At 38.7% G+C, this 15,175-nt stretch overlaps 1 protein-coding gene across 3 annotated transcripts in view; it reads right to left on the bottom strand.

Annotated features, from left to right (window-relative positions):
• TENM1 (teneurin transmembrane protein 1) overlaps positions 1-15,175 on the bottom strand; it is a 795,125-nt gene that overhangs the window by 93,284 nt on the left and 686,666 nt on the right. For all 3 annotated transcript variants that reach the window (XM_072816870.1, XM_072816872.1, XM_072816871.1), the window contains one exon: positions 10,421-10,653. In XM_072816870.1, coding sequence (XP_072672971.1) covers positions 10,421-10,653 — 233 coding nt within the window. The remainder of the gene's footprint in view (positions 1-10,420; positions 10,654-15,175) is intronic.

Below are 15,175 nucleotides of genomic sequence, written 5' to 3'. Positions count from 1 at the left end.
GGTGAGATTATAGGCCACTTTAATTAGTATTTTTCTACTTCTTTTTCTTATAGGATAACAAATGTAATTGAAATATGTTTACTATTGACCTCCTAGGATGCCTTCAAAGACTTTCATTTAGGTTTCTTCCTTGACTTACAGTGTTAGCCCTTTCAGCAGGTCTCCAGTAACATGCTAAGATCAGAGGAACCCACTGTCAGCCATCAGTACTGTGACACCCTAGCTGGAGAGCAGTCATGTAGGCAAGCAAGGAAACCTGAATCCTCAGAGATTGGCCATAGGACAGGGTAGTGTGTGTGTGTGTGTGTGTGTGTGTGTGCATGTGCGCATGCATGCGCGTGAATGTTTATTTTAAAATATTTTCTCTTTTGTGCAGTTATAAAAATAATAAATGCTCAGAAAAATGAGAAGAAAATAAAATCGCTCAATATTCCTTATGCAACAATTATCACTGCTAACATTTAAACTTCCTCTTTTGAATTTTTATTTATTTACTTTAGAGAGAGAGTACACACAAGTGGAGAGGAGCAGATGGAGAGGGAGAAGGAGAATGAATCTGAAGCAGACTTCCTGCTGAGCATGAAGTCCAGAGGGGCCTGACCCCACCACCCTTGAAATCATGACCTGAGCCAAAACCAAGGGCCAGATGGTTAACCAATGGAGCCACCCAGGTGCGCATAGATAAACTTCCTTTTGCACTTTATCTCTTAAGTACACAGTACCCCTACACCCTTACAGAGGTAGCAGCATGTGGTTTATACAGTTGTATTCTGAACTTTCCATTGAGTAATATTTTGTGAATATTTTCCTTACACCTGCAAGGGTGTGCCAAGGTTTGGGGACTGTGGGAGTGGTCTGTCTTGAGTGCTGACAGCAAGGGGAGTGAATTTTCACTAGAAATAGTAAAAACAATAATAACACTGATGAATAGCAGGTCTGTGTTTACTACCACCATTCACGGGAAAGTCTAAACAGTGTCACTGATGAAACAGTCCTCTCACTGTCATACCCTTTTAAGTATACCACCGTGTCTGCCCAGTTCTGAAAAGAGTGGGAAGAGAATAGGGTGAATTTCTATATAGGGGTGACAGGTTGAGGGCTGGGCAAGGGCTCGGTTAGTCAGGGGAATCCCTGAACCAGGGAAGAAATAGGAACCATTTCCAACATGTCCTACTTGATCAGTTTGCTGCTTAGATTCATCCAGCTTAGATAACTTCAGAGAATCCACTGGACTTAAAAAAAAAAAAAAAAACAAACCAACCCTAGGAGCTGTCTTTTTTATGTGCATATAACTTAAGTCATTAGTGCCTTCAAAACACTGATCTAAATGCTCTGTGTGGTGCCATCTATAATATTTGGGCTGAAATGGCCCAAAATGCAATCAACTGATCAATTACAAAAATAAAAATGGTCCTTCTGGTTCCATTTCCAGCTGTGTTTTAGCTCATGATGATGTTAAAATCATGGATTTCCAAAGACGTATGAGTTTGCTGCATGTTGCTTGAGTTTTACACTGTACATGTGCTAATTCACTCAATATTGCTGGAGGATCAATGAAGCTAAAAACATCTGATGACTTCTCTGTTGTGGAGTGAATTTTCTGGATTCTCTGGGAAGTCAAGGCACTGTAGATTTCAGATTCCTTCAAGAATCAGCAAAGCATGCTAGACTCACCAGGAAATGACTTCCTCTTTGTTTTGATAGTCAGCTCCATGCATTTGGTAAACGTGAAATTATTAGGCCATCATGTATTGATGGTAGAGCAATATGGGGCCATGATCAAAGGTGTAGCTCTAATACAGTTTCATGTTTTAGAACCTTAAAAACAAACATTTTGCATTGAAAGAAATTTCCTAATTAATTTCCGCAGAATTTGTACATTAAAACATCTTACCCTGCTGGAGAAGACTGATAAAGCAAACGTACTACCTTCTGCTGAAGAGAAACTGTATTTAGAAGGAATTTGCTATTCTCATAAAACTTTTAATAGGAAGAAGTGAATCAAATTCCTTAATTACCATTTTATGGTTGGTAAAAGGGCAAATTACATGCCATCCATTTCTAAACTTCTAAATGTCTCTGGTGCTTTTAATTAAAGCTGCCATCTAGAAACTACTAAAGCAATTTTATGCAATTAGTTATTTATAGGTTACCATAATACACCACTCAAAATATGATTTCAGTGATTTGCAGTCTGTTTGTGTGTGATCTCTGTCATTTTTGTTTAGTGGGGAGGGAGTTCTTTTTATCAGCTGAGGTGATTCTTCAGGGGACAGATAAAGCTGTGACACTGTGGAGCTGTGATAAGGAGGCAAAGTTATCTTGGCTAGTGATCTAAATAAAAAGAGGAAGAATCATAATTCCATACTGTTTGTCTTGATATGTAGAGGTCTATGTTTTATCTTAGACAAAACTTCAGAGGAGAAGTATTATTACAGTTACTCCCCCATTTCTCCCCACTTTGCCACCATTGTGCTAGGTACCTAGCATCTCATTTCCTCATGCTACCCTAGGGTTAGCTCCCACCTTGGCTTGTTCCCGTCAGGTGATCTCATTGGTCCAAACACACCCAGCCTGTGCTTCATATGCCCTCAAGGCCCCCCATAAAGTGTTTTAATGAGGAATTCAGGTTTTGCTCTCTCACGCAATACCCTGCACTAAACACTGAAGTTCATATCTGAAGAAAACCCTTATGAAGTGACTTTAATGGCAAAACGGTGGGCTGCTAAGGAAATTACTTTGGTTAGCTGGGCCTTTGTGGGCTCCCCAAACTACAACATGCACAAGAAGACAGCACTGGAATTATTGAGTTTCAATGTTGAGAGGGATAAACTAGTCAGTCACATACAACTCTTGAATCCCATTCTACCTTGACTCTTGCTTCTTTTGTGTCACTGTTCCTTTTTGGAAATGATCAAGTCTCAGACTGACTTACAAGGACACGGAATTTGCCTCCCTCCAAAGTCACTTATTCTGTGTTTGGGTTAATATTATAAGTAGTGTTGTTATTGGCAACAAAACAGTAAGCCTGATCCTAATGGTGGGTAACATTTCACGTGTACACACTACTGCTGGGCAGTGCGCTTTGCAATGCACCTTACGTGTACTACCGAACACCGTTGTGTAGGCACTATTAACTAGTATTCTATCTTCACAAATGGGGCAGCCACAGCTCAGGGAACTTAGGCGACTTATTCAGGGTCACACATTTAATGAGTGGTGAATCTGCGATATGCATCCAGTTCTGTTTGACTCCAGAATCTGGGAACTTATTTCTCATGGTATTTGGCCTCTTAAATACTATCTCTGTGTTTGCTAGAATATTATGCATGTATGAAAATTAAAATAAATGCAGAAGAAAAAGTCATTTAATAATGCATTTGTAGCTTTATAAAACTTAAATGAACTCAATCCAGGTTCCTCTGTATTAACCATTGATGTTTCCTGGACCTAATTGCCAAAGCTAAACCTACGTGCCTTCCTTTTGTCCGACTTCACACCAACAGTTTGATGGCTTTAGGATTCTGACAGAACAGCAAGAAAGGTTTTCAAGTTCCAGCTGCTGACATAATATAAGGTCAAAATCACTTGGCTATCATAGGCAGAGGCAATGGAACAACTGCGAGGAACACGTTAAACTCTCATTCTGGTTGCATAAGAGGCACTAAGTCCTCTGGCATAGCTACCATAAACTAAGAGATCAAAACTGTAGTTTCAGAAAGAAATCTCGAGTAGTGTACACAGCACAGGATCACTGAGCAGTAAAAAACAAATATTTTGCCTGAATTTTAAGTCTTTGTCAAACACATTTTTCTCAAGGCCCCTCTGATTCTAGGACAAGGATGTCAGAGGAAAGTTCTCATGGAAAATGCCTTGAAGCTGAGCTGGGAATCTGGCCATGGGCGGTAGAATGTTGATATTACCCAGAAAGCCTTCTTCACCAATTGGCTCTCCCAAATCTTTCCTAACCTTACTTTCTCATTTTTATCAGAATAGATCTAATTCTTGGAGAACACCAAGGTTACCAGAGCAGAGTACCATCAACCTTCTGGCTCCTTCTACCTACAAACTTATCTTTATCACTATACCTACCATTATTTGAGGATGGTCTCTCCAATCTCCCTTCCCTTTCAAGGCCTGCTCCCTCCCAGTTTCCTCCAGATCTGGTTTCATCATTTGTTCTCTGTCTTCTGTATCTTTTCATTTACCTATAACCAATACCATATCTCCTATAGATGAAACCTCCCCTGGGTGCCCTGTCCTCTCACTACGTTTTGCTATATCTCTTGCATCAAAACTTCTCAGAAGAGTGACCTTCTCTAGAGGTATTTATTTTCTTTCCTCCTATTGGCTAATTAAATTACTGAAATTTGGCTTCCATCCCTACTGCTTTTCAAACCACCAACAGCAGATCACCAATGAACTCTTCATTGCCTAATCCAATGGCTACAAGTGTGAAACATTTCATATGACTTTCCATATCTTCTTGAAACAAACGATTCTTTCGGCTTCCTGGATACCAATCTCTTTGTTCACTTCCTTCTGAAGCCCTCTTCTCTGTCTCCTTCCTTAGATTCCCTTCCATTGCATCTCCTATAAATATCAGTACTCCCTATGATTTCTTTGCCCCAGCCTCACTCTAGTGCATGTAGTAACCCGTCACCAAAACAGTTTATAAAAAAATGTATGCATTAAATGATTACATCACTCTCCCTTCAACTCCTTTGCCTATAGGATAAAATCCAAACTTCCTATTCCTGCCCCTGCTCTTCCTATTACCCTTAAATATTTTTACTTCAACACTACTGATTTATTTGTAGGTTCCTAAATGTATCACTCATTTTACTCATGTTGCTGCTTGCTTGTAATTTTGGTGATCACTGCCCTAGTGTCAATCCCAATGGTTATGCCACTGTGATGGATCATGTATGAAAGGAGTTTGGGGAAAACCTGACTGTTCTCCATTGCATAGGAGAACCGAAGGAACATTCTCATACCTGTTTGTGCACCATACTCTCTCTCTTAGACAATGGTGACATCAGCAAGATGTTACCGCTTTGTGTTTTAGCATCTTTCCATTTGCCTCAAATTTAGCATTTCAGAATAGCATGTAGATGCCATGGGAGTCAGTAGAGCTTCAGGATGTACCTCAATTATATCTGTGTAAGGCCAAAACCAGACTATTTTGTCTAGACTTTATCTTACCCAGATTTCTTAATTGTTAATAAAAAAGTGATGTCTGTATGATTAGTGTCATGAATACCCTAAAAACATTTCTGGAAATTGTCAAGATTTAAGGATGATTTCTCTCCTAGGGAATGGCTCAGGAGCTGTTTGCACTCATCTGGGTATTGCCTAAGTCCTGCTGAGTTCTGAGGTCAGTTTGCTTAAAGATGCACAAGAAAATAGAGATATAATCCTTGATGAGGTCCAAGAGAACCAAATTAAGTCATCGATTAATTTCATCTTGTCCAGTCACTCCTTCACCCTCTGTATCTACTTATAAAAAATAAATGTATTCAGCTTGTCACAAATTTTATTTTATATTTCCACCTAGTACCATTTCACATTCTGCTTAAGTACTTGGTCATCTATTACATGACTCATTAGTTTGAGTTCTCTGTAGAATTAAAGAAAGTTGCAGTAAAAATAATAAATGGAACCTAAGTTTCAACTACATCATCCATGCATGTTTTAAAAGCATCTTTCAAAGTCAATTCAAACTCAAATACAATGCCAGGGATTAGCACGCCATCAACTTCTTTCCTAAACTTTTTTCCTTGCCCCATTACATTGAGGTATTGATGACTAAAATGGCAAATGTTTCTCTTTACTGAGATTCAACTCAAAGTGCATAAAACTGGATCAGATAAAGACTTATTTCCAGGAGAAGTACCCAGGGGCTATCTTATATGAAATTCTGTTCGGAGAGGCTTCCAATTTTCCTTTAAAAAAATCTGTAATTACCAGTTATAATCAAGAAATTTAATAAAGTTAGGGTTTCCTGCCTCCATCTCTTAAGAAAAATTTGGTGAAGGTCTTAACTGCAGAGTCTTCCGAAGAGATGTGACAAGGTTTCCTGAAGATGTATTTGAATAATTACAGTTATAGACTATGTAAGGGCTGTGTAGTACACTAGGAGTACACCACTAGGTCAGAAAAACCAGAAAAATAGTTTTATGAGGAAGAGGAAACTTGACTGAAAGTCATTTTTCTTGCAAATAAAAATATTTTGCACCTTTTGAATATGAGTCATCAGATAAAAAGCATTTTCCAATATTTCCTACCCTCCCAGAAAAACCAGAGATCATGGATTTTAGCTGAAAGACAGTGGCGTAGAGTGGAGGCATCACAGGCCTTTTTTTTCACCCCTATCATGGTTTTGAATTCCAGTGTTACCTGTGAACTGTGAACTTGGATAAATTTCTTAGCCTATCTGAGTCTCTGTTTCCCCATCTATAGAACTAAGGGAAATGCAATTTACCTTGCGCATCCTTGTGAAGATTAGACATAACATATTGTAAAATAGGTAGCACAGCCTAAGTTACAGCTATGGCTATTGCAATACACTGGAGCTGGGAGGGAGAGCATCCCACAGCCTCAAGTTTACAACTGACACATCTCAGGATCCAGTGTTTATTTTATTTTATTTTATTTTTTTAAATTTTTATTTATTTATGATAGTCACAGAGAGAGAGAGAGAGAGAGGCAGAGACATAGGCAGAAGGAGAAGCAGGCTCCATGCACCGGGAGCTCGATGTGGGATTCGATCCCGGGTCTCCAGGATCACGCCCTGGGCCAAAGGCAGGCGCCAAACCGCTGCGCCACCCAGGGATCCCAGGATCCAGTGTTTAAATGACTAGTCCAGTGTAACAAAACTAGTCAATGACACCATTAAAACGATTTTAGTGTTCTGGGAAATGAAACCTCAGCAAGGTCCAGGGACTTACACAGGGTCATCCAGAGAAACACTGGCTTTACATGGATTGAACAAAAAAGTTTAGGTTCTCTAACCTGGCATTCGTCACAATTTGCTGCCGTTTAAAAAAAAAATCCCGTGGCTTCTGACCTTTTACCTTTTGCTGACTGGTTTTTAATCCCATTTTATAATTTATTCTGACTTTAGGACGAATGATCTCAAAAGCAAATTTCATTTCATCCTATTTTTAGAATAGATTCAGAAAATAAATGAGCTGTCTTGCAGATTAACATTTATTTGACTTACCTTGCATAATTAAGGACATGTTGGAGAGCCTGCCTATAATTGCAATATGTTGCTTGTTAAAGTCTTAGAGCAAGCTCTCTTTCCTAACCTAGAAATTGTACTCCCTAGATGTACATTTCCATTTTCTAGTGAACTACAGCTTTTCTTTATTAGCTTTTAGGTGGAGAGAAAAATCAAACTTCTCCTTAAAGAAATCCATTAAACATTTGCTGTCTTCTATGGGGGAAGGAAGAAGGAGCTGACGTGCATGATAGTTGTAAAGCAAAAAACAAACAAATTGGTCTTTCTTGTGAGATAAAGAACCTGCAGGAGAACCTCAAAGACATCATTAGCAATTAGCAATACTCTCCCCTCAATTTGCACACTGTGCTTTAATGACTTCTTGCATGATTTTTCCTTCTTCTACAGAAGTCTATGAAATTGCCCTGCAGCATTCCATATAATGAGAATCTCACTTCTGATTGACTGCCAAGGGTGAGTGCTGTCTATATTCAGCATGAAGATGGGTGCCCTAGCTAGGCATCTAAGAGTTCTGACCAGCAATTTCAAGAGCAGCTGATGTCTGGACGCAGGTTCCGCCATCTGAGTGATTTTGAAGATCCCTAACAGGGTCTTCAAATACTGTTAACATGGTTGAAGAAGATGTGATGGATACTTAGTGTGAGCCACATGTTTCCCTCCTTTAAACATCCTTGTTCACTCACTGGATCAGAGCAGATGTTGCTAGCATCAGCTTCAATACGTTGTGTGAAAGCGTCTTGGATGGATTAGACATTCAGCTCTCTGAAGCCTGGGCCAGATGTTCTTAGGGCTCCTGCCTACTTTGGGATGAATAAAGTATACTGGATTATTATCAAGGCCACTCTTGGATAGAAAGAGGAGTAAATTAAGCCAAAGGAAAATGTACTAGTAGCCATGACAAGAAGAAAGACTTAGTTTAATATTAGCTTTAATAGATATATAAATTTTGGCACTCTCATTACTGATGCTTTAAGAGTGCATGTAAATCCTGTTCATCAGGACTCTATTATTGCTGCTTTCTAAGCAAAAGAAAAAAGGGAAGAAAGCTGCAGTGAACCAATTATTTGCTCTATTTGGAAAAGCTGAGATATTCACCCTTTATGTGGCAGGTTGAATGTGGTAGGTGAGATGAGTGGTTTTCATACAAGTAGCAACTCAAGAGGATGTCAATTTCAGGCACAATACAAGCTTGATTCCTCCCTATTTCTTATGCAGAAATCCTTATAATACCTGCAAGAATTTTAAACCTGTGTTAAAGGTGGCACCTAGCCTGATACATTTCCTTGAAAGATGAGTTGATTATATGTTGCACCTGAGTTGTGCATTCACTCATCAAATATTTGTTGTGAACCTACTATGTGTAAGATATGAGAGCTGGCACAAGAGAAGAAACATTTTGAATCATTTTATCATGATACCTGGGGGGCTTATATTCCTTTAGGGGGAAAAGGCCATATTTTTTAAGCACAATTGAAACTCCTTTTAGGAACACTTGATGTAGCTAAGAGTTACCTAACCGATCGATTATAGTGGATCCCACACTGTATAAGATATTGCTGGGGAGGTGTAGAAGATTCAAAAGAAATAGTAGATGTAGTTTTTCAGCTCAAGTAGCTTGCCGTGGTGGTAAAAAACCACCTATTCGTGAAAGAACTGGAAAGTAAGATGAGGCAAAATATAATCTAGTAGTGTAGTAGTAACAGGGTGGTGTAGACCCTGTTAGAGAAATTCAGATTTAATGGGCTGGGGTTATCCAGAGGGGCTTTACAGAAGACATAGTGCTTGAATATGGCCTTGAAGAAAGGGAAGGCTTTAAACTCTGATTATAGTTGGAATTTAATCCCCATATGGCAAATGTCAAATGGCTAAAGAGTAACCTCTTAATATTTGAAATAATAAGTGACCATCTAACAAATGAAACACATTGACCTCACTATATTTTTTGGCATGAAAAGATGTTCTTAATATAAAGTGTGAAAAGCAGATTATAGAACAGCATTCTATACTATGATTCCATTATTAGAAAATAAAATATATGATATGCACAGAAAAAAGTCTAGAAGAATATATGCTAAAATATTAACAGTTGCTTTCTTTTTCTTTTTTTTTTTTTTAACAGTTGCTTTCTATATGTGGTAGGATTATGGGTGACTTTAATTAGAAATACTTCTTGCACCCCCTTTTTTCTAATTTTTCTCCAACCAATGTGTTTTATCTGTGTAATAGTTTAAAAAGATCACGTTGGCTTCTTAAAACCAACCAAAACGAACAGTTCATAAAATCTACTAAAATAAATGTATGTGTGCACACGCACACACACACACACACACACACACACACACCATCATGGAGAAGGAACAGAGAAAGTGGATAGAGTGGACAATATGTGATAAGAGACTTAAAGTTGACCGTCCTTTTGCTTAGTGGCCTAAGGTGGGAATATGATCTCAGTCTATAAAATCATGAAGCTGATTGAGAGAACACAGATTTATTCACAAATCCCAGGCAATAAAATTGAGGACTGGCTCTTGAAGATTGAGGAGTAAATTTAGGACAGATGAAAGTAAGGCCAAGTTCCCACAGAAGGCAACTCCCTTCCCCCCCCAGGAATTTGTTATTCTAGGGAGGATACAAATTGAAAGTACAAATAGCTTCAAGAATAATTTAGATAAATTAATAGAAGAAAGGCTCATTAATTCTTAGTTAAGCAAGAGCCAGGAATGTGTAGAGTCTATGCGATATTCAACATATTTAACAGTGGTAGAAGGCGAGCACAGACCTGAACCCAACCAGTGCAGGCCACAGTACTGAAGCCTTATCTTTGAGGCTCTCTGCTGGGTCAGGCATTAATATTTTAGTTGTGGACTGCTGGGAGTTTCCAGGTACTAGTCTTGGGAGAGGGTGGGGTGTCTAGGAGGGCATTCAGAGGGTTCTGGGAAATAATTATCACCCAGGAAAGAAGCATTTCAACATTTTAGTAACACTTATGACTACATGAATGCATATTATCTAAAAATTAGTCCTGACCATGCTTATCTTCTGGGATGGACTTCATCGACAATGTGTGTCAGAGGCAATATTGAGATAGATGCACTAGAGTGTGGCAACGATCTTAGGAGTTTGTGTAGTCAAATGAAATCTTTAAATGACCAAAGGATTTTTTTTTTTTTTTACCTCGGGGGCTGTTCAGTGAAGCTTCCGATGCTCTCCCGCCATCTCCACAGTGACTCTGGTCAAAGGGAAGGCACTGATCACCTGTCCCTGCCACCACTTCAAAATTCTTGGACAGATCTTTTGTTTCCACAAGAGATTTCAACCTGTAGACTTTTCGAGTGTTGGTGTCTGATAGATAAAGTGATTCAGACACAGGGTCCATAGCCAGATAGTATTTGTGAGCAGGACTTGTGCTAAGAAAGAGAAAAGTAAAGTTATTCAAAGCAGTTTTTTCAATATACATCCCCTGGGATCTGCCTTTTGTCACAAATGGAAGATTCTCTTAAGAGATGGAAAAAAATAAATATATCTTCTTTCTCATGTACTAAAGAGATGGACACTACTTTGTTTTTCTAGTGATGGGTCTGGGTCTAAAAAAAAACCTCAGTGTGTACTGCTAATCTATAATGAAGCTAGGATTTCAATACCATCCATCTGGGAGGCAGAGAAAGAAGCAGAAAAGAGAAAATTTCAAAAAAAAAGAGAAAATTTCAGGAAATATATTTTTTTCAATACCTTTCATATCCAGTTCTCTAATTACATACCAGATGCCTGCCTGGATAGCTTTCAGTCACCTCAAATTCAACAAATCTCAAACAGAAGTTCACCTCTTCCTGCCTACTCCATCCTTCAGAACCCTACTTTTCCTCCTCCAGGCTTCCTGCCTCCTGGGGGGCCCTACCCGCCTCCAGGCTCCTGTTGTAAATTGAAAGACATAGATACAAAGATGGAGGCATGTTGTGTAGGGAGGGTTGTGATAGAGACACATTGCCAAACCTTTCTTCTCCAAGCTTCCTTTTTTTAGCTGACAATCACACTTTTCTAATCCATTTTGTCTTGTTTCAGGACATAATAGAACTGACTATATAGGACCTTTTGGGGGGGCTCATAATCACAATCAGCTGTACCTTTTAAAGGTGACGCTAAAGTTACCTTGATTGGATTTTGGTATTCCTTAAACTCTTCAATTACATATTCACATGGAATCTCTTGTGATATTTTTACCTGCATACATGGCTGAGCTCATTCATTCATTTTGATTCTTCCTAATTCCATTTTTACAATGGCTGTAGTAATGTTGGTTTGGGAGATATTTTGCTTGATCCTAAGGTTGGATCTCCATCTTTAAAAACCCTAAAAACCTTTTAACATTTCTTGGTGTGGTAGACAAGCCTTTCTTCACTTAGTAAATCCTCACATGCCTTTTAAGGCTTTACTCAGGCATCTTCTCCTGGAGAAAGCCTTCCCTAAATCTCCAGACTGGGTTATTTACACTATATTTACCTCTATTTGGGGGATTACATATTGTATTATTTTTAAAAATTTGTAAGCCCCAATAAACCATGCGAGCCTGGAGGAAATTAACCTTGGTTATCTCTGATATGCTCACAGCCCAGCACTCTGCCCCATGCCCAGTTGTCAAAGCCAAGAGCTATTCCTCACTCCTTCTTCTATCATTCTCCATATCCAGTAAAGCAGGATGCTTTTAAAGATTCTACCTCCTAAACTCTTTTCCAATCTGCCCACTTCACTTTATCTCCATGGTCATTAGTCTAAGCCTCTCATCTGAGTTCCTTCCTCAGTACGATTTCTGTATCATGTAATTGTTCATTAATTAAGAAATATTTACTAAGTGTACTAATGTGCCTAGGAACTGTGCTATGGGCCAGAGACCTACTCGTGTGTGTGCATTAAAACCCAATGCTACAGCCCCTTTCTTCATGAAATTCATGGTCCAAGGGGGGAGTCAGATCAGCAAACAGGCTATGACTGTCAAGTGTGAGGAGGAAAGGATATGAGCAGAGAGGAGGAAGGAAAGGATATGAGCAGAGAGGAGGTATATGTGACCTACCAGCACCTTTCATATTGTATTAACATTGTTTTTAAAGATAAACTGAAGTCCATATTTTATTCAGATTTCCTTAGTTTTTATCTATCATCCTTTCCCTGCTCCAGATTCCATCTAGGATACCAAATTATATTTAGTCATCATGTCTCCTTAGGCTCCTCTGGGCTGTGACAGTTTCTCAGACTTTTCTTGTTTCTGATGACCTTAACAGTTTTAAAGACTATTGGTCAGGTATTTTGTAGGATGCCCTCTACCGGAATGTGTCTAATTTTCTTCTCCTGGTTAGACAGGGGTTATAGGTTTTGGGGAGGAAGACCACCGGCGTGAAGTGCCATTCTCATCAGATCAAATCAAGAGTACATAACAATCAACGTGACTTATCACTGTTGATGTTGACTTTGATCACCTGACTGAGGTAGAGTTGGTCAGGTTTCTCCAGCATAAAGTTACTATTTTTCTCCCACTTTCCATATTGTACTCTTTGGAAGGCAGTCACTCTGTGAAGCCAACACTTGGAGAGTAGGGAATTAGATTCCACCTCCTTGAGGGTAGAATGTTTACATCAACAATTTGGAATTCTTCTGCATGAGAGCTTTATCTCTTCTCCCCCATTAATTTATGAATTCAAGACTTCATTTATATCAGTAGGGATTCATGGATATTTCTTGTATACTTTGCATTAAAACCCAATGCTACTTTATTTTGTTGCTCAAATTGTCTGGCATTAGTCACTGGGAACTCCTTCTGTTGGCCTGTGAGACCTTACCATACATCCATCAATGTGGAGTTCTTGTTTTTTTGTTTTCTTTTAGCCCCTGTCTACTTTTTGGCACTACAAGATGCTCTAAGCTCATCTTTTATAGTCCTTGCCCCAGTACTGGAATGAATCATTTTGCTAAAGACCCCTGGTTCCTTATTTTGGAGAATGGTATTAGAAACCAAGATGTGAGTGAGTGCTGGGGGAAAGATTCACTTTTTTTCCACATCTCTCCAATCACAGTGTAAGCTCTTTGCAGGCAGGAACCATACTCATCTATCTTGAGTGCCAATAGAGTGTTTGACAGGGTCAATGTTCAGTTACTGCTAAACTAAACTGTAGGACATGAAACTAACTAATACATGGAAGTTTTCAGGTCTTGGCTACCCAGCCCAGCAAAATGGCAGGGAGGGGGTCATCAGAGTAAGTATGTTGCCCTTAAGGACTGGTATGTTTCTGATTGCATTGGTAATTATATTTGCCCTTTAAGCATATCTGTGTATGTTAATAATAGTAAAGGCTAGCAGATACTGATTTGAGACCCAGTTTATAGTGCTAATTGGAAAAAAGTCAGATCCAACTTGAATACTTGATTTTTTTTCTACTTACCTTCACTTCGTCAAATAAGAGAATTCAGTAGATTCCAGGGACATCTTCAACCCTGGAACCACCAGCTGCCGTAAATAAACTGTAAAGGGCCCCAACAGACTCCAGAATTGATTTGGCAGTCATATCAGACAAGGCATCTCTGTAGCAAAGACTGCTTAAATAGGGGTTTGAGTAAAACTTTTTTTTTTTTTTACATATATAGTTGAATTTTTGCCTTCAGAATAAAATTTCTCCAGTGCCCCTAGATCCTTCTAGAATAAGAAGGGGATCACAACCCTTCCCTGAAACAACTTTCAATATTTTGGTAGCCAGTCTGTGGAAGTCTCAACTGAGCCAGATTAATCATGCTTTGTTTAGGAAAAGTCCATAGGCTATTTTTCCAAGAGAAATGTTATTCGCACAAAAGCACTTTGGAATGCATTACATTCATTTATTATTGAATATCCCCAATGTGCCTGTGAGGGAAGTTAAAATGATCATTCTCCTCAAATCTCAGCTGGGGAAACCCAGACACATAGAGGGCTTGCCCGGGGTCACTAACAAGCCTGTGCCCTGACCAACACTAGATTAGATCATATGTGACTGTGTGTACAAAGTACCTTCAGAATACTTTAGTTCTGAAGGTGATAAAGAAAAAAAATCGGTGTTCTTGCTTTCTTCTAACTGAGCAACATATCCTATTTTGCTCAACTAGGTTGTTCTAAAATTCTGTGCGCTGGCCTTTAGAAAATAGAATAGTCTAACATACAAAATTCAAATCTGATTAATGTTATTTTCCTGACAGCTAACAGTCAGGAAGGTCTCCTATATTGATATGTAATTTCTTGCCATTTCATGCCATTTCCCAAGTGCACTTCAGCTCTTTTGAGATTGGTTTCTTTCCACTTTTTAAAAACATGCCATACCCGAGAAAGAAAACCGCTGGACTACATTTCAATTTGTTCTAATCCCTTGTGTCTACATGCATATTGCTATTTGAGATATGTGAAAGATTTCTCTTGTAACTTCAGTGTTAGACTTCTTGTCACCTTTCTGGTTAGCTTTACATTCGAGCAATGCCCTTCAACTTAGCAAAGATCACTTCATTCATGCTAGTTAAAATCACATAGATTGTTAAATGGGCAATTAATGCCTATAATTAATACTATGCAACACTTAACCAGTAAGCAATTTGACAACCAACTTAATTTGCTTAAGGAATCAGTTATGCCAAAGTAGCAAGGCTGATCTTGTGCACTGGCATTTAAGAAGTGGCATCTCCCAAACGAAATCCAAATTAAAAGCCCTATCAGTGCCATTTTGATGACAATTGGCATTCAGAAGTGAACAAATTCAATTTTCTCCTATGCAATTTCAGGTAATTTAGAACAGTTTTGACAAGTGTAATGCATAAACAAATTGAATAGAAATACTCATTATGATTAATTTCAGAGCTTTGTGCCGTTGTCGGTAAATGGTTGGTTTAAAGCTTTTTTATTATTTCTTTTTGGTGGGAAGAAAT

The sequence above is a fragment of the Canis lupus genome, chromosome X, assembly GCF_048164855.1.
Source record: "Canis lupus baileyi chromosome X, mCanLup2.hap1, whole genome shotgun sequence".
Lineage (NCBI taxonomy): Eukaryota > Metazoa > Chordata > Mammalia > Carnivora > Canidae > Canis > Canis lupus.
Note: the sequence above shows the minus strand (reverse complement) of the source record. Positions and strands in the feature narration are given on the sequence as shown.